The sequence below is a fragment of the Meles meles genome, chromosome 5 (genome assembly GCF_922984935.1).
Source record: "Meles meles chromosome 5, mMelMel3.1 paternal haplotype, whole genome shotgun sequence".
NCBI lineage: Eukaryota > Metazoa > Chordata > Mammalia > Carnivora > Mustelidae > Meles > Meles meles.
In genome coordinates this window covers 120142067-120165247 of record NC_060070.1, presented here as the reverse complement: position 1 = coordinate 120165247, position 23181 = coordinate 120142067, and the positions used below count along the sequence as shown (strand labels likewise).

The 23181-nt window shown below is 47.0% G+C and overlaps 1 protein-coding gene and 1 long non-coding RNA gene across 4 annotated transcripts in view; one reads left to right on the top strand and one right to left on the bottom strand.

Annotated features, from left to right (window-relative positions):
- Window positions 1-413: 413 nt before the first annotated feature.
- On the bottom strand, window positions 414-22727 carry TCP11 (t-complex 11). 3 transcript variants are annotated; one of them, XM_046006805.1, is made up of 10 exons: window positions 22584-22727; window positions 22004-22279; window positions 18619-18715; window positions 13283-13403; window positions 5708-5928; window positions 4603-4739; window positions 4115-4332; window positions 3841-4022; window positions 2945-3108; window positions 414-2210 (listed from the first exon to the last, which is right to left on the bottom strand). In XM_046006805.1, exons 2-10 carry the CDS (start codon window positions 22263-22265, stop codon window positions 1978-1980), a joined length of 1635 nt encoding a protein of 544 aa, XP_045862761.1. In that variant the 5' UTR covers window positions 22266-22279; window positions 22584-22727; the 3' UTR covers window positions 414-1977. The 3 variants fall into 3 exon arrangements, with proteins under 3 accessions (XP_045862761.1, XP_045862763.1, XP_045862762.1); XM_046006807.1 differs by having other exon boundaries at window positions 22142-22279; XM_046006806.1 differs by having other exon boundaries at window positions 22004-22727.
- Window positions 20853-23181, top strand: part of LOC123942710 — a 29680-nt gene continuing 27351 nt past the window's right edge. The window contains exon 1 of the long non-coding RNA XR_006818462.1: window positions 20853-21833. This is a non-coding gene — a long non-coding RNA (uncharacterized LOC123942710). The remainder of the gene's footprint in view (window positions 21834-23181) is intronic.

Below are 23181 nucleotides of genomic sequence, written 5' to 3'. Positions count from 1 at the left end.
GGATTGAGCCCTTTGTTGGGCTCTGCACCTGGCAGGGAGCCTGCTCAGGATTCTCTCTCTCCCCCTGCCCCTCCCCTACTCATGTGTGCGCACTGTCTCTCTCTTTCTCTCAAATATATAAATCTTTTAAAAAAAGAGAGAAAGAAAATTTGTTGAAACAAAGAGCAAAGTAGTGTCTGCCAGAGGCTCGGGGGAGGGAAGAATAAAAAGTTAGTGGGTATGTAATTTCCTTTGAGGTGATGAAAAAGTTCTAGAAGTAGACAGTGGTGATAGTTGACCAATATTGTAAATATACTAAATGTCACTGATGGCAAATTTTATATTATGTGCATTTTCCCTCAGTGTTAAATATATACCCTCAAGCCATGGACAGGATGAAATGGAGGTCAGGATCCCTGTCTCAGTGTGGAAGCACAAGAAAATCAACTTGAAATTTCTAAGAAATGGATCATCCCAGATTTTAATTATGAAGTATAAAGCAAGGTTTTACGGTAAGCTCAGTGTCTGCACCCACGACCCAGGCAGTCTTTTTCACAGAGGTCCCTTCAGCACCTCTGTCTCTAAGATAAAGTGGCTTCCAAAACGTGGACTTTGAAGAAATTCAAATTAATCATTGCAAATCAGAGAATCCATCTAGGCAAGCTTCACTATTTCTCAAACATGCCCTTTTTCTGGGCTTCCCCATCCTGAGGATGTCTATCCAGGCCTGGAGGGTTTCTGGTCGTGGCCACACTGCTAACCCAGTTGTGTCACCCATCTTTCTGGAAAGGAAGTCAGTTAGGAACAAACCCGAGGGTGAAGGAACTCAAATGCCCCTTCTGTCGTTCTTTCCAGATTCTGTGTATTCCAGGTGGCCCCCTCCATTCCCCAAATGCTGAGAACATTGTTTCTCTTTCCATTGCCTTGAGAGCACATAAGTGAAGGTTCATTTTCTCTTGTCCATTATTTAGAAAGGGCCAAATCTAAATGGAACCTTATCCTTGTTTGGCTCTACTAGGTTGAGCTGGTCTGTGGCAGTCAGCCCGAGGAGGATGGGTGGGATCTCTATGATGCCAGGAGGCATGCCCAAGCCCTTCCCAGAACCTCTCTCATTTGTGATGCCAACACAAGCTCACAACCCTCAACTGCCAACAGAGCCCCGGATGGAAGCAGTACCACCTCTAAATGCCCACGTCACTTCTGTCGGAGCAGGGTATCTAAGCTTAGAGATGAGGGGCCCGGGAGCTCACGCAGCTGGAGACCAGGACGAGCAAGACTTGATGAGAGTCAGTCACTGACCAAACAGGTCAAGCCTCCCCTCCCATGACTGGAGAGAGAGAAATCCCTTGAGACTGCGCTCTGCAGAACACTTGTTCGCAGCCAACACCCACTTCCCCACTGCCTGTTTGCCCAGCCCCGCCCTTGCAGATCTGGCCACAGAAGCAGCAGATACTCTATTTTTTGACTGCTTGATGCATCATTTGAAACCTTCAGGAGAATTTGGTCCTGGAAATGAAGTTTCTAGTAACAGCCAAGCCTGCGCTGAACTGACAAATTTGTGACTTCCAGAGAAGCCCTTCTACTCATACTTTGGATAATTTTACATGCTTCTCAGAGCCTCAGAGAAATGCTTTACCCTTAGAGAAATAACGTTAGCACCTGGGTGTCTTGGCTTCTCAGCTCTGTGTGCTAAAGGGAGCTCCTAGCCCATGGGGGCACACTGGGGTCTTCTGGCTTCTCGGCTAGTTGGGGGCCCAGAGCATGGGGCCCAGACACAGCCGTGGCACAGGAAGAGCGGAGGACAGCTTACAGTCCGTACGTTTATTGGTGAATGAGTTTGGGCCAGTTGCTGCTGACATGCTGCTCACTTCAGCCCTGGGAGACCGCCCGCAGGAGGGGAGGAGGGCTTCTTGCTCTGATGGTCACTGGTGAGGTCACCCCAGGAGGATGCCGAGCTCTCGCCTGGGTCCGAGGGGCCGGGGCTTGGAGTCCATGCAGTCACAGAGACTCCACCTTGGTTTCCAGGGCCTGGGCTGGAGGGATGAGGGTTTTTAGGATCTCCGTGTAGTAGGGGCCAAACACCTTCTGATTGTGATGCGTTAGGCTGACAAACTTTTGGCCCAGTTCTGCCAGTTCTGCTTCAATGACAGTAAGGCCTCCGGGAAGGTCTAACAGGGACCGCTGCACACCAAGGACCAAACAGCATTTGAGAAACAAATGGATCCGCTGATCTGTGAGCGGGGAAGAAGCAAACAACTTTCAGGGAGCAGCCTAGCCCCTCTGCTCTACTCACTCCAGTTCTAAGCTGAGATATTTACTAGCCCACCCACTCACCTGGAGGTAAGAACATTCGCTCTGTCCAGGAAGGGGGCTTCGATCTTGCTCCCAAGGACAAGTCAAAGATCACAAATGAGTGGGCTATTAAATTTCTGACTATTCAAAAGATGACTTAAGCCTTCAAAGTAGATAGATCCTGGTGAGAAACTACCATGAGGCTCTTAGACCTATTCTTTAGATGGCTGAGGTTAAGAGCAAGGTCAAGTTCATGCCCTCCATTCCTCATGCCTCACCCTCAGCAAGGATGAGTCCTTGCTGTGGGAACACGTCCTCCAGCCAATTCAGCACCAGCTTCTTATTGCTGGGTGGTTGGGGGTAAATGTCATGTCTTGGACTACAGTCAGAAAATGACCCAGAAGTCCACAGATGACTTAATCAGGTTAGGTGGACAGGATCTCCTACTCAGAAGTCTTAAATTCCTGGGTACAAACCTTCCTTAGAACCAGAATCTCTCTCTGAACTGAAAGGAATATATTTTCAACCCAGCATTTTGAAAAAAAACTAAAGCCTGAACAGTGACTTGCCCAATGATCCTGCTTTTCATTGTTAAATGGTTCAGTGACTGATTCCCAGGGATGTGATGTACCTCTCCCCAAAACATTCCCGCCACCCCAATACGCATGCTCACCAATGACACTGCGGACACAGTCCTCCTTCTTGGCAATGTTCTGGAGCTGTCTAATGAGCGAAGCTGTGCTGTCACTGCTCAGAGCAGCAAGCCCCATGTTCTTGAGGCTTTGATGGATTTCCTGAGACACCTGTTCACTCACAGTCTGCATAGCCTCTTCAGGCCTAGACCATGAAGAAGAGGAAGCTGGCACCCAGAGGATGACCTCGGAAGCTCCACACCAGAAGCTGGGCCCACTTGAGGGAGACTCGCAGCCCCCCTTCTGCCCTCACCCCAGTCCCTGGTAGCAGCAGAACCCAGCGGGCAGGCTCAGCGTCCTCACTGCTATCCAAGTCCCGACTATTCTCTAGGTATGACGCCATGTTCTACTTCTTAGAAAATAAGATAAACCATAAAATCCACCCTGGATAAGAGTTTGGTGACAATTCTCCAGCCTCATGAAGTTTATATATATATATGCATTTTTAAGACTTCGTTGGACATATTCCATGGTCATTTGTCCTGTCACCAAATACAGTAACAAACGTAGCCTTCTGATTCCTTTTTTCCTCTGGTGTGACACCCTGCACACAGATGCTCATTAACATCGCTGACTGATTAACTCCCAGATATACCTCAGACCAGCCCACTGGCATCCTCTCAAGGAGAAAACAATTGCTTTGTAGCAAACAAGGTCGTGACTCATTTTGTAGTAAACTACCCTCCAGACTACCCTTTCTGGAGGAGAGCTTTAACTTTGTCACAAGTCTCAAGATCACTATGGAAAGACATCAACAATCCCTGTGGATGGTTCCAGTCTTTGTGGCCCGTGGTGGGATGTAAGCAATCATTCGTTACCTAGCTCCAGCTTCAAAGCACACATGACCACCCCTCTAGAAAAGCTCTACGCAGCTCACCTAGAGTCAGACTCCTCTATCAGGTCTTTGGTTATACGTTTCAGCTTATCCACAAACTGAGGTGAACCAAACAGAACACTGCCGGAGAAACTACTGGCCACCAGCAAGACTGAGGCCAAGAGGGTCAGCCGGTGCAACTGGGACTCCAGCTCCCGAAGCCGGGTCCTGTCCATCAGCAGCGTCTGGGGGAGTGGGCAAGAACAGGCTGTCAGGAGGGGAAGGTCCAGACGGGGGCCCCAGATACAGAACAAGGCGATGCCCTCCTCGGGCCCACCTCAGGGAACTCTTCGTTCTCAGGGTCCCAGAGAAGGAGGTTCAGAAAACCCTGGGACAGCACCATGGTGGGGCTGAGGGGCTGCGGGCTGCTGACTGTCTCGTTCGGAGAGGAGCAGGCCATGGTGGTGGAGTCGGAAATGTCCAGGCAAATCGGAAGTGGCGTGGTGAGGTCTGCAGCTGCTTGGGTCAGCCACTTGGTGGTGTGGTCAAGGAGGCCTAGGACAGGAAGAGAGCGGGGAAGCATCTTCAGCACCCACATCCCTAAAGCTTCAAGACTAAGGTTCTTTTTAAGATCTGTTCCTGGTCAATAAATAAATGCTTTGCTTGGGGGAAGGGGGTCTGTCTTAGATAGTTCTTCCTTCTCCCTCGCCCTACCTGAGGAAGAAACTTTCTGTTTCCAAGAGACAAAGCACTCTCTAACATCACAGAAGTCAGACCCAGACAAGATCCCATCTTCTCACTCTGGCCCTCAAGTTATTTACATACTTGGCTGCTTATTGAGGAGTTCCTGGAATGTCGCCCGTTCATGCTGGATGGAATGTTCCTGCAGGTGGGGTTGAAGGCTCTGGATAGTATAGTTCACCATGTCCATTTTCATCAGGCCCAGAACCTGGAAGATCCCTCTGACATAAGAGAAAATAAAATATACTATGAAAGGAAATCTAGTGAGAGGAGACCCTACAGAAAGTGTCATTAAATCACTGTGTTCCAGAGTGAGGAGGAGCGTTACAATGAGTCCCACCACCGGACCGCCTGGGTGGCTCAGTCAGTGAAGCATCTATCTCAATTCAGGTCACGGTTCCAGGGTTCTGGGATGGAGTCCTGAGTCCAGCTCCTTGCTCAGCAGGAAGCCTGCTTCTCCCTCTGCCGGCCCCTCCCCCTACTCATGTGCACACGCACGGGCGCGCACACACACACCCTCTAACAAATAAAGTCTTCAAAAAAAAAAAAATAGTCCCATGTCCTAAATTTACAAAAAATGGCACTGTGACTAAGACCCCAGGCCTAGAGTAAGTGAATGGCAAAATGAGGAACAGAGAAGTCTCCGGACCTCAAAACCTCCAGGCTAGCTCTCTTTCCACATGATCATTCTATCATTTTTTTTTTTTTTTTTTTAAAGGTAGACTCAGTAAAAGGAAACACACCGGTATGCTAACGAATCTTTCTGGGAAGTGGGACTATAGGTGATGCCATATCTGAAGCAATTTCTGGGCCACTCTTCTTTTCTTTTCTAACTTCCCGGGTCTTAGTTTCTACAGCTGGTAGATAGGGATAACCTGCCATCCCTGTCCCCTCACACTGTGTAAACTGCAATGAGAAAATCGGGGAAAAGGATGTTTGAACTCCTTGGAAGGATCACATACTCTAACATTTTATGATACAATGGTATTTCTATAGGAGGCCCAACCAAACTAAGGTCATCTTTGGTGGAAAAGGAAAAAACCTAATAGGTCAGCAAGGACAGAAGGACTGGTCAGGTCTTCAACAGGGAAGAGCCGACCAAGATGGGGCTACAATCGCGTGTCCGGCCCCACTTGTCCTGGCCCCGGGGCTGACGTGGGTTTCGAAGGACAGCAGTCAAGTTTTGCACCTCAGTAACTGAACAGGGTCGGTGATGTTCTCTAGATTCTGCACTGCTTGGTCTCGAACGGGTGCACACAGCAGAGTCATCATGTCGAGAATGTACTTAGAGAGAAGAGAGACATTCAAGGCCCCGTGTTCTGCTTTCCGCTTGAGGAGCTCTGTGTCCAGTGCTTCTTCGATCTCTCCCCGCAGGCGGCTCTGGCGCGGTAACAGCAGTGACAACAGGATCTGCACAGGAGAGAACATCAAAGGCGGTTGCTTTCTGTGTGGAGCCCCAGTCCTTCTCTAATGCCCAACCCTTTGGCCAAAGACTGTCTTCTAGGGACAAGAAGTGGGTCCCTAAATTTTCCAGAAAATATGATTTATCTGTATTGAGAGGCCGATGAGAGTTCGAGGTTTTTTAGGGGATTAATACAGCCACGGCGCATCCTTTTCTAGGCAGAGGGAGACAAGGAGACAAGTAACATCAAGGAGTGTGGATAAAAGATATGCGAAGTACAACAATTATAAAATACATATATCACATGGTGATGAGATACTCTAAATTTTATTTTTTTTTAAATTTTATTTGAGAGAGAATGAGTGAGAGAGGGCATGAGAGAGGAGATTAGAGGGAGAAGCAGACTCCCCAAAGAGCTGGGAGCCCGATGCGGGATTCGATCCTGGAAGTCCAGGATCATGACCTGAGCCGAAGGCAGTCGCTCAACCAACTGAGCCACCCAGGCGCCCAAGATACTCTAAATTTTAAAGAGTGGAATTTATTTGAGAGTGCAAGGGAGTGCATGCATGGAGGGAGGGGCAGAAAGAAAGACTCTTAAATAGCCTTCATACTGAGCGTGGAGCCCAATGTATGGCTCAACGTCATGACCCTGAGATCACAACCTGAGCCGAAACCAAGAGTCAGACACTTAACTGAGCCCCCCCAGGAACCTCAATGCAGGCATTTTTTTTTTTTTTTTTAGATGATTTTACTTCAAAGGGCAAGGAAGAAATGGGCCAAAGAACAGTTAAGAGGTACTGGAAATAGCCTATTAATGCCAAATTAAAGTTCCCTGTGGAGACAGACTCTTATTCATCTCTGTGTCTTCATAACATACAGAACATGCGTGGGGGGGGGAGGTGTTCGATGACTAGTGTGTTGTCACAGCAAGATCCCCGGCCTTCAGCTTCTCTGCGCTCTATTTAAAATGGCAGACCACACCTGGTCCCGGCTGGAGGCTCTCAGCGCCCACTCTGCCCTTCAGGGCCTACGCCTGTGAGAATGGAGCCAAGCCCTCCAGCTGCGTTTCCTCCGAGGCTGGGCACACGTTAAGCCTCGTTAGCAGTGGGGGTGCGAGAGGATCCATAGGCCTTACAGGGAAGAGGCCCTCCCGCCTGGCTTGGGGGAGCGCTGGTGCCGCGTCACTTGGCTCCAGTGACCACGGGCTCCAGCCTCCTGAGCAGCCCTGACTGACAGGAAATCCGCGCCCCCCACGGTGGTCTGACAAAAGGCCACTGCCCGCTGGACCTCATGAGGGGCTGGATGAGTCCTTTAGAAGCCTTAGGACAGTGTGCAACTACAGGCCGGCAGACAATCCCCACAGGGTGTCCGTGATCTGTTGCCTCAGTGAAGGCACGAGGCCTCGGTGGTCGGCACCTTGTCAAGCCAGCGCCTCCGTGGAGAAGATGGCTTGCTGAGCCGCCAACCGCCCACCGCAGAGAGAGGCACACGCCGCTCACAGGCCTTCCTGGATTGCTGAGGCACCACACAATGCATCCGAGTTTGCGCCGGCCCTGCTCATTTAGAGTCCCTCGTGAGGTTTCCAGTCTCAAGTGGGAAGCCTGGCGAGAGCAGGCCCTGCAGCCAATCCAGGCCACACACAAGCTGCGACGCCATCTGGGCCGTTTGATCCAGCAGGTTCAGTGACATTTAGCGTGTCCACGGCAAGTAAGGGCGCCCCGACACGGCCTCTTGCAGGCGCTGAAGAGAGCACCATAGCAAGACCTTGAGGATTTAGGGCAAATCTATGTCCTCTTCTGCAAACCACTATTTGCTTTTTTTTTTTTTTTTAAAGATTTATTTGACAGAGAGAGATCACGAGTAAGCAGAGGCAGGCAGAGAGAGAGGAGGAAGCAGGCTCCCTGCTGAGCAAAGAGCCTGATGTGGGGCTCGATCCCAGGACCCTGAGATCATGACCTGAGCTGAAGGCAGAGGCTTAACCCACTGAGCCACCCAGGTGCCCCCCACTATTTGCCTTTTGAGAATTAGTTTCTGGCTTGCTCCTGGACTTCTGCAGAAGTAATCACCTCACCGGAGGACGTGGGGTGGCCGTGTGGCCTGAGCTTCCCAGGAGGAACTGTGTGCTGTCGGGCCCACCTAGCCATGAGATGAGGCCTGCCCCACAGCCATCTGGGGCCAGATGAAAGGGTTCAGAGGAGACCAAACATATACAGAGATAGGGCAGACCTACAGAGCAGACTAGAATAGAGAGCCCAGAAATAAAACCTGGAGATGTGGTCAAATAACGTTTGAAAACAATGTCAAGACCATTCAATGGAAAAAGGACAGTTTTTCCAGCACATGGTGCCGAAGAAACTGGGTATCTGCAAGTAAAAGAATGAAGTAGGCAGGCACCTGGGTGGGTCAGTTGAGCATCTGAGTCAGTTCGTGATCTCAGGGTCATGAGATTGAGCCCCGTGTTAGGCTCTGCACTGAGTGCAGAGTCTGCTTAAGACTCACTGGGCGTGGGACGCCTGGGTGGCTCAGTTGGTTAAGCAGCTGCCTTCGGCTCGGGTCATGATCCCAGCATCCTAGGATCGAATCCCACATGGGGCTCCTTGCTCAGCGGGGAGCCTGCTTCTCCCTGACTCTGCCTGCCACTCTGTCTGCCTGTGGTCCCTCTCTCTCTCTCTCTCTGACAAATAAAATCTTAACCAAAAAAAAAAAAAAAAAAAAAGAAAAGACTCACTCGGCGTGAGGTAAAGGGAGAGGGAGAAACAAACTTCTCACAGAGTGGAAGTTCCTCTGGCTCAGGTCATGATCTCAGGGCCCTGGAAACCACAGTGGACTCCCTGCTCAGCAGGGAGTTTGCTTCTCTCTCTTCCCCCATGCTCATGCTTTCTCTCTCTCTCCCCAATAAATAAAATCTTTAAACAAAAACAAAAGAACCCCCCTTTCTCCCTCTGTCTCTCCCTCACTCTCTAAAATAAATAAATCTTTTAAAAAGTGAAGTTGGGGGGCACCTGAGTGGCTCAGTGGGTTAAAGCCTCTGCCTTCAGCTCAGGTCATGATCCCAGGGTCCTGGGATCAAGCCCCACATTGGGCTCTCTGCTCCGCGGGGAGCCTGCTTCCTCCTTTCTCTCTGCCTGTCTCTCTGCCTAGTTGTGATTTCTCTCTGTCAAATAAATAAAATATTTAAAAAAAAAAAGTGAAGTTGGACCCTTACTTTATACCTTATAAAAAATTTAACTTAGGGCGCCTACGTGGCTCAGTTAGTTAAGTGTCTGCCTTCAGCTCAGGTCATGATCTCAGGGTCCTGGGATCAAGCCCCACATCAGGCTCCCTGCTCAGCAGAGTCTACTTGTCCCTCTCTCCTATACCCTCCACTCGTGCTCTCTCTCTCAAATAAATAAAATCTTTAAAAAAAAAAAATTAACTTGGGGCACCTGGGTAGCTCAGTCGGTTGAGTGTCAGCCTTTGGCTCAGGTCATGATCCCAGGGTCCCTCTCCCTCTGCTTCTCCCCTCGCTCAAGTTCCCCACTTGATGGGAAACCTGTTTCTCTCTCTCCTGCCTCTCCCCCACTTGTGCACTCTGTCAAATATATGAATAAAATCTTTTTTAAAAAATTAACTCAAAATGGATCAAAGGCCTAAACAGAAGAGCTAAAATTCTAAAACTCATAGAAAAAAATAAGGGGATAAATCTTTTTAATCCTGGATTTGGCAAGATAGGACCCCAAAGGCAAAAGGAACAGGCTAGATCAACTGGACTTCATCAAGAGAGAAACTTTTGTGTATAGGACACTGTTGAGAGGGTGAAGGACTACTCACGGAATGGGAGAATATATTTGCAAATCATCTAACAAGGGGCTACTATCCAAAATACATAAAGAACTCTTACGACTTAATAACAGAAGACAAACAACCCCATTTGGAAATGGACAAAGGACTCGAGCCGACCCTTCTCCAAAGACAACACAGAACGTTGGCAATAAGCACAGGGAAAGGGGCTCAGCACTGCTAGCCATCAGGGCTGCACAGATCCAAAGCACAGCAAGATTCCATTCCACGCCCACTAAGGTGGCTATAATGACAAACAAAAAGCAGCATCAGGGAAAATGTGGAAAAGTTGGAACCTCATACCTTGCTGGCGGGAATGTACAGTGGTGCATCCACTGTGGAAAACAGCTCAGTGGCTTCTCAAATTCAGCAGTGCCACCCCCGGGCATACGCCCCAAGGAGCAGAAAACAGGTGTTCAAACAAAATCTTTGTATGTGAATGTTCACAGCAGTACTACTCACAGTAGCCAAAATGTGAAAACAGCACAAATGCCCATCAACAGACAAGCAGATAAACAAAATGCAATATACCCACCCAATATATCCATACAGTGGGATTTTATTGGGCCCTGCAAAAGGAATGAAATTCTGACCCCTGTTTACAACACGGATTGAGCCCAAAAACATTATGCTAAGGTGAAATTTGCCACATGCAAAAGGGCAAATATGATTCTCCTTATATGTGGTGCCTAGGGTAGCTAAACACACAGAGACAGAAGGTATAACAGAGGACACTGGAGGAGAAAGGGAATGAAGAGTTACCATTAATGGGTACGGTTTCGGCTTGGGAAGATAAGAACATTCTGGAAATGGATAGTGTGATGGTCACACAATGTTGTGAATGTACTTAAATGCCACTGAATTTTAACACTTAGAAATAATTAAAATTGTGGGGTGCCTGGCTGGTTCAGTTGGTAGAGCATGTAACTCTGGATCCCAGGGTTGTGAGTTCAAGCCCTACATTGGGAATGGAGCCTACTTTAAAAATACAATAACTAACGTGGTAAAAATTTTATTATATATGTTTACAATTTTAAAAAATCCTAAAAGATATTAACAACTAAGTTGCTAATACAGCGCCATTCCCCAGGGAGGATGAGCCAGCCACCTGGCAGCAGGTGATTTCTTTGAACCGCTTCCGCTGTGAAGGGGGCAGACTTGCCATCACTGGAACAGACACGTATTCTGGATACGGATTTGTCTTCTCTGTCTGCAGTGCTTCCAATCAGCCCCAACATCTGTGTCCTTGCAGAATGCCTTACTCATCGTCCCGGTCCTGGCATGTCGCATACCATTGCATCTGATCACGGAGCATTTCAGAGCAAAGGAGGTGTAGCAATGGGTTCATACCTGCGTACCCCTAGATCAACAGGCCTTAACTGAAAAGTGGAATAGTTTACTGAAGACTTGATTACATGAGTTGAGGGACACTATCCTGAAGGGAAGATGTTCCATCTTATAAGATGCAATATATTCTGTGAATCAAAGACCGTTATATTGTGCCATTTCCCAAAGCCGGAAAACAGAGTTCTGGGAATCAAGGGGTGGAAGCAGGACTGGTTCCTTTTACTTTTACACCTACTAACCTACCTGCAGAAGTAGGCCCATCCTGCCTACTTCGGGCTCTACCGATTTGGGAGGTACATTTGCATTGGTCCCCGTGAATGAGAAGAGGACACTGTACCTGGTCATTTTGGGCTCCTTTTACCACTGAACCAAGAGGGTGGGAAAGGAGTTATCCTAGTGGCTAGAGTAAATGATCCTGAGGTCCCCCCTTGGTACTTGCACACCCAGTGATAAAGGTTACTGGAAAACCACAGCAAGCAAACAGCAGCAGCAAAATGCTGAAGGACTCAGACTCTTAGGCAGTGAAAGTTTGGGTCACTTTGGCATGTAAAGAAACCCATCAGCTGAGGCTGCTCAGGCTGAGGACAAGGGAAATAAGGAGTGAACCGTAGAAGGAAGCCATGCAGGTCCACCATAGCCGTGTGACCAAGTACAGAAGCAAAGACTCTACGTTTTCTCTTTGCCTGGCACAGGCACGGGTTTGTCTATGCTGACCTATTTCTTCTTCTCTCTTCCTCTTCCCACTATCATTTTACAGATTGGTTGCTGGCAGTTAACTTTACAATTAGGCTTTAAGTAACAGAATATTCAGTGGCACCATGACTGAATTTGATAGCAACCAGCACAGTAGCTATTGGAGCTGTGAGTCTCCTTGTTTTATGGGAAGAACAAGAACCTGTAAGACAACTCTGTCTGAGCAGGTAGAAATAGAGATCTTTAAATGTGTGTAGACGGGTGCATCCGGAAGCTAAGCGGCCCACGTAGGGGAATATGACAGTTACCAATTTATTCTCTCAGTTCCAAATCCATCATTCTCTTCTCTGCCCTGAGAACATGGAGTGGAGTCCTTTAGATATTCTTCCTTCAGCAGGTGGCACAATAGTTCAGCTTCATCTGTGGAGGGCACGATTCGTTTTCCAGGCTACATAACAAATTACCATAAATGTAGAGCCTTCCAACAGCACATACATTTCTTAGTTCACAATTTCTGTGGGGCAGGAGCCCAACCGCAGTTTCACTGGGCCCTCTGCTCAGGCTCTCGCAAGGCTACACTCAAGGTGTTGGCTGGGCTGCATTCTCATTTGGAGGCTTGACTGGGGAGGACTTGGCTACCAAGCTGATTCAGATTGCTGGCAGAATTCGTTTTCTTACAGCTGTAGACTTGACAGATGGACGCTGCCCTCAGATCCTAGGGGCCAGCTGCATTTCCCTGCCCCAGGACCCTCTCCAGGCGCTGATCACTGCATAGCTGTCTGCTTCTTGAAGGCCGGCAAGAGGGTTTCTCCAGTCTGCACTGAAATGTATTTCTAGGTGCAACATCCCAGCACCCTGGCATACTGCTTAGAGGCAAGTTACAGACCTCATCCACCCTCAAGGAGAGAGGACTATACAAGTGTGCGGATCACTGGGGGGGGTCACCTTCGGGGGTATCCACCACATACTACAAAGATCACAAGAGGCAAGAGCTTCTCTTCCTGGTTCTGAAATACTAACTTGGCATGAAGCGGTATGCTTGTGCAGCCTGGCCAGAAGCTGGCTCTGGCAAAGCAAGTGGCTCTGGGTCTGATGTCAGGCTGCTTCCGCACAGGCAGCAGCTCCAGCCTGTGGCCCCTGCATGCTGGTCAGCAGCACCCACAGGCCAGCAACCTCCCTGGCACAGCCATGCCCTCTCCGAGTCCTTGCGTCTTCTCTCTGGGTCCTAGGGGTATGGCATATTCTCCTTCTAGCTGATATTTTTGTCTACTTTAGAGTTTTCTTCGCTACTTATTAGCTCGAAGCTCTTGTTTCTTCAATTCCACGTTATAATTTTTATATTAAAACTTCCTTGTTGAAACTACCGTGTGATTTCTGTCTATGGATTAGCCTTTCACTGATTCGTGGACCATGTTCACTTAGGATATGTTAGCCACTGACATTCCAATGACTTTGGGGATGTCTAGGAAACTTACATCTACAGGTGGAAGACAGATCACTCACCTCTTTAATTTCTTTCAGAAGTTCAAGAGCACAACTGAAGTCTGGGGGAGTAGCTGACAACTGCTCTTTGAGATGGTCCCAAAAGGCATTGTGCATTGTCTCCTTGACCTTGCCTTCCAAACTGTAAGAGGGTTAAACGAGCAAATTACTTTGTCTACCCAAAAACTGTTAGAAGGTCATTATCTCCTAAGGCCCAAACAAATAGCATTTGATATGACAAAAGACCATCATACTGACAGGAAAAGACCAGGAACTATGTCTGGACTGCAGCAAAGTTGAACAAGCTGGGCTCAGACTTGGATGTCAAGGGCATGACTAAAATCTCTTAGAAGGGCTCCTCATAATTTCAAGCAGCCCTCCCTCTGCAGGAGGAAGAACCCTCCACGGAGATCAGGCCAGCTTTTGCACCAATTTGCATCATGCCTAGGTAATATGTGACTTACTTGCCATTTATGCATACACATAGCCATGAACAAAAGGATCTTTTATTTTCTTATAGTCCTAAAATCTAGACAAGGATTTTCCTTCTTTGATAATACTCAAATATCCATAGGGATTTCCAAATCAGCAGGTCTAAAACTCAATTCAGTATCTTCCCCTTCCAAACCTGTTCCTCCTATATTCCCAATATCAGGGGCACTACCAGGTAGCCAGTCATGGAGGCCAGAAAGATCAGACACTTCTCCTTAAAAAAGAAAAACAGAATCAAAGGCAGAATCAAAGCCTGGGTGGCTCAGTTGGTTAAGTGACTGCCTTCAGCTCAGGTCATGATCCTGGAGTCCTGGGATCGAGTCCCACATCAGGTTCCCAACTCCATGGGGTGTCTGCGTCTCCCTCTGACCTTCTCTCCTCTCATGCTCTTTCTCACTCTCTCTCAAATGAATAAATAAAATCTTAACAAAAAAAAAGAGAAACAGAATCAAAGGCAATTCAATTTAGAAAGGATAATCTCTTCAGCATGTGGGGCTGGAGAAACTGGACCTCTGCACGCAAAAAAGTGTATCTAGACACAGACCTTATACCTTCCACAAACGGATCACAGACCTAAATGTAAGAAGTAGATAACACAGAAGATAATGTAGGAGAAAACTAGGTGACCTTGAGTTTGGCAATGACCTTTTAGATACAACACCAAAAGCATGATGATTCCTTGAAAGAAAAAAACCGGTAAACTGGACTCCAGTAAAATTAACTTGTACTCTGTGACAGAGACACTGTTAAGAGATGATAAGACAAAGCACAATCTTTGCAGAACATACACCTGAAAAGGAACTAGAATCCATGGGGTGCCTAGGTGCCTCAGTCAGTTGAGAGTCTACCTTTCGCTCGGGTCAGGATCCTGGGGTCCTGGGAGGGAGCCCCCAAGTCAGGCTCCCAGCTCAGCAGGGAGTCTGCTTCTCCCTCTCCCGCTGCCACTCCCCCTGCTTGTGCTTGCACTCGCTCTAATAAATAAATAAAATCTTAAGAAAAAAAAAAAAAAAAAACTAGTATCCAAACTATACAAAGAACTCTTAAAACTCAACAAGAAGAGAATAACCCAACTTTAAAATGGGGAAAGATCTGAAGAGACACATCACAAAAGTCATCATTCAGATGGCAAATAAGCCTATGAAAAGATGCTCAAAATCCTGTCATTAGGGCACTGCAAATTAAAGTAACAATGACATACCCATCAATATCTATGAGAGGGCCCAATCCAAAATACTGACACCACCAAATGCAGGAGAGGCCGTGGAGCAAACTCTAAGAACTCGCACGCATTGCTGGTGGGAATGCAAAATCGTAGCTGCCCCAGCTTCTTACAAAACTAAACAAACTCTTGTCATATGATACACGACTGTCCTTTGTATTAAGCAAATGAAGTGAACACTTGTGTCCACATAAAAACTTGCACAGGGAGGTTTATAGCAGCTTTATTCATAATTGCTGAAACCTGGAAGCAACCAAGATGTCATTCTGTAGGTGAGGGGACAAATAAACCGTGGTACATCTGGACAATGGGCTGTTACCTGGCCTTAAAAAGAAATGAGCTATCAAATCCCAAAAGACATAAAAGAATCTTAAACGCATATTGCTAAATGAAGGGAGCCAATCTGAAAAGGCTACATATTGTATGATTCCAACTATAGGACATTCTGGAAACCAATGGAGACAGTAAAAAGATCAGTGGTTGCCAAGGATTCATGCAGCAGGAAGAAAAGGGTGAACAAGCAGAGCACGGGGGATTTTTAGGGCAGTGATATCACTCTGTATGATACAAAAATGGTGAATATATGACACTGTACATTTTTCAGAACCTATGGAATATACAAAAAATGAACCTCAATGGTACACTATGGACTGGAGTTAATAATAATGTATTAATACTAGATCATCAACTCTAACAAATGACCTCACTATTGGAAGATATAAACAATGGGGGAATCTGTGTCCAGCAGGGCATGGGCTGTGTGAGAACTCTGTACTTTCCAATCATTTTTTCTGTAAAAAACTAGTTTTTAAAAAATGTGTATTAATTTTAAGAAAGGAAATGACAGGAATTTTCCTCTCAAAGTTTATTTAAATGATGTCTCTAACCTGCAGTGAGACTCATAAGAGAAAAAGAACCATTTGAAAAGTTTGAGGTTAGACCTAGTCATTGCCAAGTAGCTACTGGTATTCTTGAATTAAACATCCCCCCTTTAAAAAATACAGTAGTAATGTATATGCCATGTCAAACAAACAACAAACAAGCAATACGAAGATGAATAAAACAAAAAGTCAAAGTTCCTCTCCCAACACACCAGCCTCAATCATCAGAGGTAACGATCAGAGGTTATCAGAGGTAACCAACTATAATCTGTTATCAGAGGTAATCAACTATAATCTGTCCAATGCTGTAAGGTGTACTAGAATTGTTCTCAACTCTTTCTCCTCATCCTATCTATCCAATCCATCTCCAAGTTCCACAAATGGTGCTTCTTAAATGCCTCTGGAATCCATTCCCACCTCCCATCATCTCTTACCTGGACTACTGCTATAGTCCATTCACTGGTCCCCCTGCCCTCAGTCTTGTCCCTTTCTTATTTGTTCTCCACAAATTCATTCTAAAATCAAGGACTTCTGAAATTCCATTCTGACCATGATGCCCTGCTCCTGTAAAGTCCTTTAGGGACTTTCCCTCAGCAGCAACATAATTTACTTACAGGACCCTGCTCTGCCTCCTTTTCTAGTTTATCTCCTTCTATCTCATTTTATACAGCTGGCCACACCACAGTACCTATAAAAAAACATACCATATTCTTGCCTCTGACATAGTTTCCTCTGCTGGGAACATTCTTTCCCACCTAGACCATCTGGGCAACATCTATTCCTCCTCTTGACTCAAGGTTTCATAAGCAACTCAAGTCTTCCTCCATAGGCAGATCTTCTCTGACCCTCCTTAAGCAACTGAGCACTCTCATGAAACTCTTTACAAACAACTATGAGTGAACTGATGGGTCTCTTCTGTTATTCAACTGTCCCCCCCACCACAAAAACTTCTGACAGCAATGACAGTGCCTTGTTTATCTACAGCTACATCTCTAACTATCCCCAGCACTCAGCATCTGCCTGCCACATAAGGACTCAGTATACACCTGATCAGTGAATGCCCAAACATGGATTTCCCTTCGGAGTATACAATCGTCATTAACATCGTCCTATGCACAAAGGAGAGGCAACTGCCAAAAATGAGTCAGGTCAAACTCTATTTCAACCCTTCTCCTGATAAAATTCTGCATGACCTTATATGAAAATCCAGCCCTGACTGGTAGGATTTCTCCTGCTTTGTTTCTCCCTCTCTCATCTCTTCTACCTATTCCCCCAACTCCCTCATTACTGACCCTTTAGCAGACCTTCACTCTTCCAGTTTCAATTGTTTCTCCTCTCCTGTTGCAAACAAACATATCTAAGCAATGAGGGGGGTGTTAGTAGATGTGGGTTTTCATGAAAAGCTGGTCCCACAGAAGTTGTGGCACCAGGCATGGGCACATCAGAGCACGAAGAGGACAGGAACTCCGTGCCATAAAAAATGGCACTTGAGTAACAGATTCCCTGAGGCTGCCAGATCACAAAAGCATTAAAGAAAACTGGCTGATCACAAGCTGTCCTCATTGATCTATTTGTGGGAAATCAGAACAGGTTTTGAAAACTGACATTGAATTTACCGATTTAACTGCCAATAAACCAGCAGAGCCATTCAATTCATACTCCCCAAATGGTGTTCCCTTGTTACAATGTCAATATAACTAAGAAAGTGAAGCTCGATGGAGGTGGGAGAGCATCATTGATGAACAGAGTTCTGATCCTGATTCATAACCATGAACTCAGTTCATGGTTCCAGGGTTCCACATTGGGCTCCCTGCTCAGCAAGGAGTCTGCTTCTCCTTCTCCCTCTGCCTCTCCCCACTGCTTGTGCTCTCTCTCACTCACTCATTTTCTCTCAAATAAATAAAATCTTAAAAAAAAATTCATATTCGATCTGTGCCAATTTCATCTGTGGTCACTTAAAAGAGTAATTGGAAGGAGCTATGAAGCAGGCAGCTGATCAGATGACCCCAAGATCTAGGATTCCTGATATTCACACTGGGGTAACCTCATCTCCAGGAGGGTGGGCGTGGTTTAGCATCTACCTTCCAGCCAGCAGAATGTAGCTGAGGTACTGGGATGTCACTTCTGAGATGAGGAACAGAAGGACTGCAGGTTCTGTCTTGGGCACCATCTCTCACACCTTTCTTTTCTCACTCACTCTGAGAGAGGGAAGCCAGCGGCTATGTGGCTCAGAGCTGAGGGAGGCTCTGATTAGCACTCAACACACTGGCTACAACTAGGGCCAGAGACACACAATTAAACTGTGCCCGTATCGCTGACCCAGAGAAACTGTGAGATAATGAACAATGAATACTGTTTCAGCTACTAAGTTCCCAGATAACTGGATGGCAACAAGAGCTAGCTACCACAGGCTACTTCTTCCACATTTATCAGAGAAGATGTGAAATCCACCCTACTGATATTTTATTAACGGGGGGGGGGGGGGCGGGGGGGATCACAAAGTGAACATTCCAATAATAATTACTTTGGCTTATTTACTAGTTAAATAACATTTGCTTCTTGACCCTCTAATACTAATAATTATTACTCTTCTATTTAAGTTGTTGAGCCCTCTTAAGGTTTATATTCAAACACTGTATTCCCCCCTCAGTTTTACTGACTCAATTGGATTATTAAATAAAAATGCTTCAAGTCTGGTCAGAAGCCATTAGTGCTAAATAGCTATGCCAGAATGAATAAAATGGAAAAATCAGAAGAGCTGGTACCTGCTTGGAGAGGAAACCTTTTCTTCCATGTGGAAATCATGATTCATTCCAATCTTGTTGCTCAGCTTAGAAGCGTCATCAACTGTACCTATCAGACCTGTGACAGAAAGAACCTCAGGTGTACACCTGAAACTAATGTTAACAACTATATTTCCATTTCAAAAAAGAAGAAGAACTTATGGCGGATACGAGTCATTCTGAATTTCTATGTCATTCAGAGACTCACTCTGAGTAGGCCCCAAATTGAGATTCATCAAATTGATCTCACACCAACTCATTCGACCGTTCTAGTAGTTTAGGTTTTCTGAACTCTGGGTCTGGTGCCTAAAGTAGTCCAGCATGGGGGTGAGGGAGGACAAAGAAGCTATTTTATAAATAACAAAAACGAATTACAAGCCTTTCTCTTGAAAAGTAAAATAATAATTAAAGCAGCAGAGAAACAATAATTTGTGATTTTCAAACATAAGCATTTATCTAAGGGTATTCTGATTCTGCTCTCCTTTTCCTGACTCTGATGAAAGTTAAATTCTCCATATTGATGGTACTGAATGGCCCCAGTGTCACCTGGTCTCAAAAAGCAGGAGTTCCGGGGCACCTGGGTGGCTCAGTGGGTTAAGCCTCTGCCTTCGGCTCAGGTCATGATCCTAAGGTCCTGGGATCGAGCCCCGCATCGGACTCTGCTCAGCGGGGAGCCTGCTTCCTCCTCTCTCTCTCTCTCTGCCTGCCTCTCTGCCTACCTGTGATCTCTGTCTGTCAAATAAATAAATAAAATCTTTAAAAAAAAAAAGCAGGAGTTCCCAGGTGTTAGGATTTTATAGGTTACCGACATTTCCAAAGATTCTGAGCAACTGACAACATCCTGCCCACGTTCTGTTTTGCCAAGTGTGAACCGCAGATAAGCAAATAAAAAAAATCCACTTGGGCGCCTGGGCGGCTCAGTGGGTTAAAGCCTCTGCCTTTGGCTCAGCTCCGTCATGATCCTGGGGTCCTGGGATCAAGCCTCACATCGGGCTCTCTGCTCAGTGGGGAGCCTGCTTCCTCCTCTCTCTCTGCCTGCCTCTCTCTGCCTACTTGTGATCTCTGTCTGTCAAATAAATAAATAAAATCTTTTAAAAAATAAAATAAATAAAAAAATACACTCTACCACCACCAAACCATCATTGCATAAAAGAACAGCTTAACCGTCAAAAAAACCAAAAACTCCACCCCTTCTCCTCCACACACAAAACAGAAAGGGAAAGTTATCAGAATAAAGAGGAGTCCTTTACATTGAATCAATTTAGCTTTAGGAAAAACTCATTACATCTTTATTTCCTTTCACTAAATATTGTTAAGAATTTTGTCATAAACCAGCACTAACATTTGGGACCCAATGCTCTAAGTTCTTACTACAGACCCAGCTGAGCTCATTCTCACGAAACAGGCACAATAGTTTTAATGATCACTTGGTATGTGGAACGAAGTTGCACATAGTACATCATATTTTCTCATTCTCTTTCAATAGCCCTTCATAATTCAACAAGAAAAATATCTGGTTCCGAGATATGGAGGGGATATAAATGAATGAAGATTGGCCATGAGTTGGTCACTGTTGAAGCAGGGTAATGAGTAGATGTGGCTCATTGTACTAGTCTCTCTAGTTTTATAAACGTTTAAGTTGTCCATAAGTAAGATTTCAAAATGTAAAAAGGAAAAAATAGTTATTGTAGAAAAGAGGCTACACAAAATGCCTTTACTTAGGAGATACATGATGAAGTTTTTAGAAGTCAAGTCATGACCCTAACTTTCAGTATGAAAGGACAAAAATACATATTTATAGAGAGCAATGTGGCAGAATGTTAACAATGTGGGCATTCACCTTTTTTTTTAAACTTTTCAACAAAGTTGAACTATTTTGAAATTAAAAATTAAAATGAAAATCTATAGGTAAAAGGTGATCGCAAATTTACCAAAAGCCACTGAGCCCTTGCTTTGGTAAACATAAAGATGAATTGAACCTTAAGTGGACAGTTGATGTTCCCTTTTTTTTTTTTTTAAAGATTTTATTTATTTATTTGACAGAGAGAGATCACAAGTAGACAGAGAGGCAGGCAGAGAGAGAGAGAGGGAAGCAGGCTCGCCGCTGAGCAGAGAGCCCGATGCGGGACTCGATCCCAGGACCCTGAGATCATGACCCGAGCCGAAGGCAGTGGCTTAACCCACTGAGCCACCCAGGCGCCCCTGTTCCCTTTATTTTTGCAACCTCTTGGAAGCCTTTGGTTTCAGCCAAAATGGCAAAACACAGTCAAACATGTAAACAGACAATCCATTAACTCACTAATGCGAAATGAGAAATTCTTCCAAGGGAGACTGAGTTATAGCAGCTTACTGAAGGACAGAGGGAAAAATTACCCACAGAAACACTTTCCAAATACAACAAGTCGAAGTTCAGATCCTACTTTGACAAAACTGTTCTGGTGCTCACAAGTACCATTGTACTAGGTAACTCCCAACAGCTGTAAAAATCAGGAAAGAGAAATTTGAGGGAAAAGGCAACCAAAGTAGATTTTTAAAATCCAAATCCCAAGGACAAAGAAATTTTCAACATGATACAGTAACTGAACCAAGACAACCTAATCTACAACATGTCAAATTCTTTTTTGTTGTTGTTTAGAGGCAATTTGGTTACTCACTTTAGGGTTGTTTACCTACGGAGTCAACTAAATAGCCTCCCAAAGAATTTAAATTGTTTACACCGTATTTACAAAAAAATTGACTTTCACCCCCCCATCAGGTCTTTACAAAAAATTGGCTTTCACCCCCACATCAGGTTCATTCTATCTAAATAAATTTCTATGCACCAATTTGCCACTTTGGGGCCATTCTGTTAGCCGGCAGCGACCCCATGTGGCCACAAGAGAAAAGTGCAATTCAACCTCAGAGTAGCCGGACCTTGAACGAATTTTTCCCACTTTAATCTTCGAGTTAAACTCGAGTTAAACTCTTGCACGTGGACAGGTCTTCAGGCTAGTGCCTGTTTTAAGTTCTGTAGCGATGTACTAGAAGAGAAATGCTGGATGAGTCCCAGCGAAGTTCGACCTACGGAAGCATAGAAGAGATCTGCGACCCAACAGGAACATAAAAGTACGGAGCTCAAGAACAGAAGCCCAGACCAGCAGTACTTAAGTCCATGAAGCGCCGCGTGATTCCCACCGAGGGCCACTTGGGTTCTCAGAGTAAGTACACCAAAGGTCCGCCATTTTCCACCTACAAATTCAAACTACAACAATTATGGCGGTGAAAGCTCTTGGCCTCAAATCTTGTCAGATTAAAAAAAATTTTTTTTTTTTTTTGTCAGATAGATTCAAGTAATCTGGCCCAGGTCCTTTCTCCCTCCTGGACCAACCTTCGGGTGCACGGGGGCCTGGGGGAGCAGGGACTGGGGCTGGGGGAGACCAGGCGAAGGGCAAACCGAGAGGCCGGTGGGCCCTTCCTCTTCCGCCCTGCCCCGGGCTGGGCGCCCCCGAGCGGCGACGGGACCTACGGGCGGGGTGGTCCTCGGGGCGTCTCCGGTCTTCCCGGGTCGGTGCTGAGGTCTCGGGCTTGCAGGACCGGCACCGTGCGTCGCCTGGGTCCTTCAGGGGCACTTTCTCCTCGACGTCCGGCATGTTGCGGATGGAATCTGGGTTGGGGAGAAATGACGCGCCGTTGGCGTCGAGGAAAGGGTGTCTCCCACTGTCGCCGGGGGTCCGGAGACCGGCCTGGCACGCCGGGCCCGGCCAGACCAAGAAGCGCAGGGTGGGCAGCGTCAGGATGGGGAACAGGCGGGACAAAGGAGCCTGGAGGGCTGAGGGGTGCCTGGAGTCAGGCTCTGGGCGCGCAACCAGGAGGCGGTGCGGGCCGGGCGGTGCTGGGGGGAGCCCCCCTCGCTCGCGACGCCCGCCTCGCGCCTTCTCCGGCAGCAGAGGGAGCCCCCCGCCGCTCACCTCCTCCCTGGCGACTTGCCGCCTGCTCTGGGGTCCCCGCCACAGTCGCGCAGCCTCTAGGCGCGGGCCGTACCAACCGCGGCGGGACGGCGGGGGGAGAGCGGGCGGCCGGGAGGGGCCTGGCGGCGGCGCGGAACCACCAAGTCGATCCCGCGCGCACCACGGCTCGCCCCGCGGGGGACGCCGGGTGGGAGAGTCGGGGCTTTGAGAACAAAGCGCCGGCCATCTCCCGGGGCAACCGGCGGGGTCACGTGGCCACTCCGCAGTCTACCCGGCCCCCACCCCGCCGCCTGCAGCGCCGCTGGAACCCAGACCCGCTGGCTTGTGCTGGGTCGTCGTGAGCGCGAAGCCCCTCCGGCCTCGGGTTAAAGTGGTCGCTGGGGGCGGTCTCCGCCTGGCATCTATCCCCACGAAAAAGATCACCTGGAGCTACTTAGGGAGGGAAGGAACAAGGTGATTTGTTTCTCGTCAGCTGGCTCCTGTAGCCCGAGGAACAGAACCTCACCAAGGCGGTGGTTTCTTGTTAGCGCCTCCGAGGCACCTGAGGAGAGCGGGGCCGTGCTACCATTTCTGCAGGTGTGGAAACCGAGACCCCGGC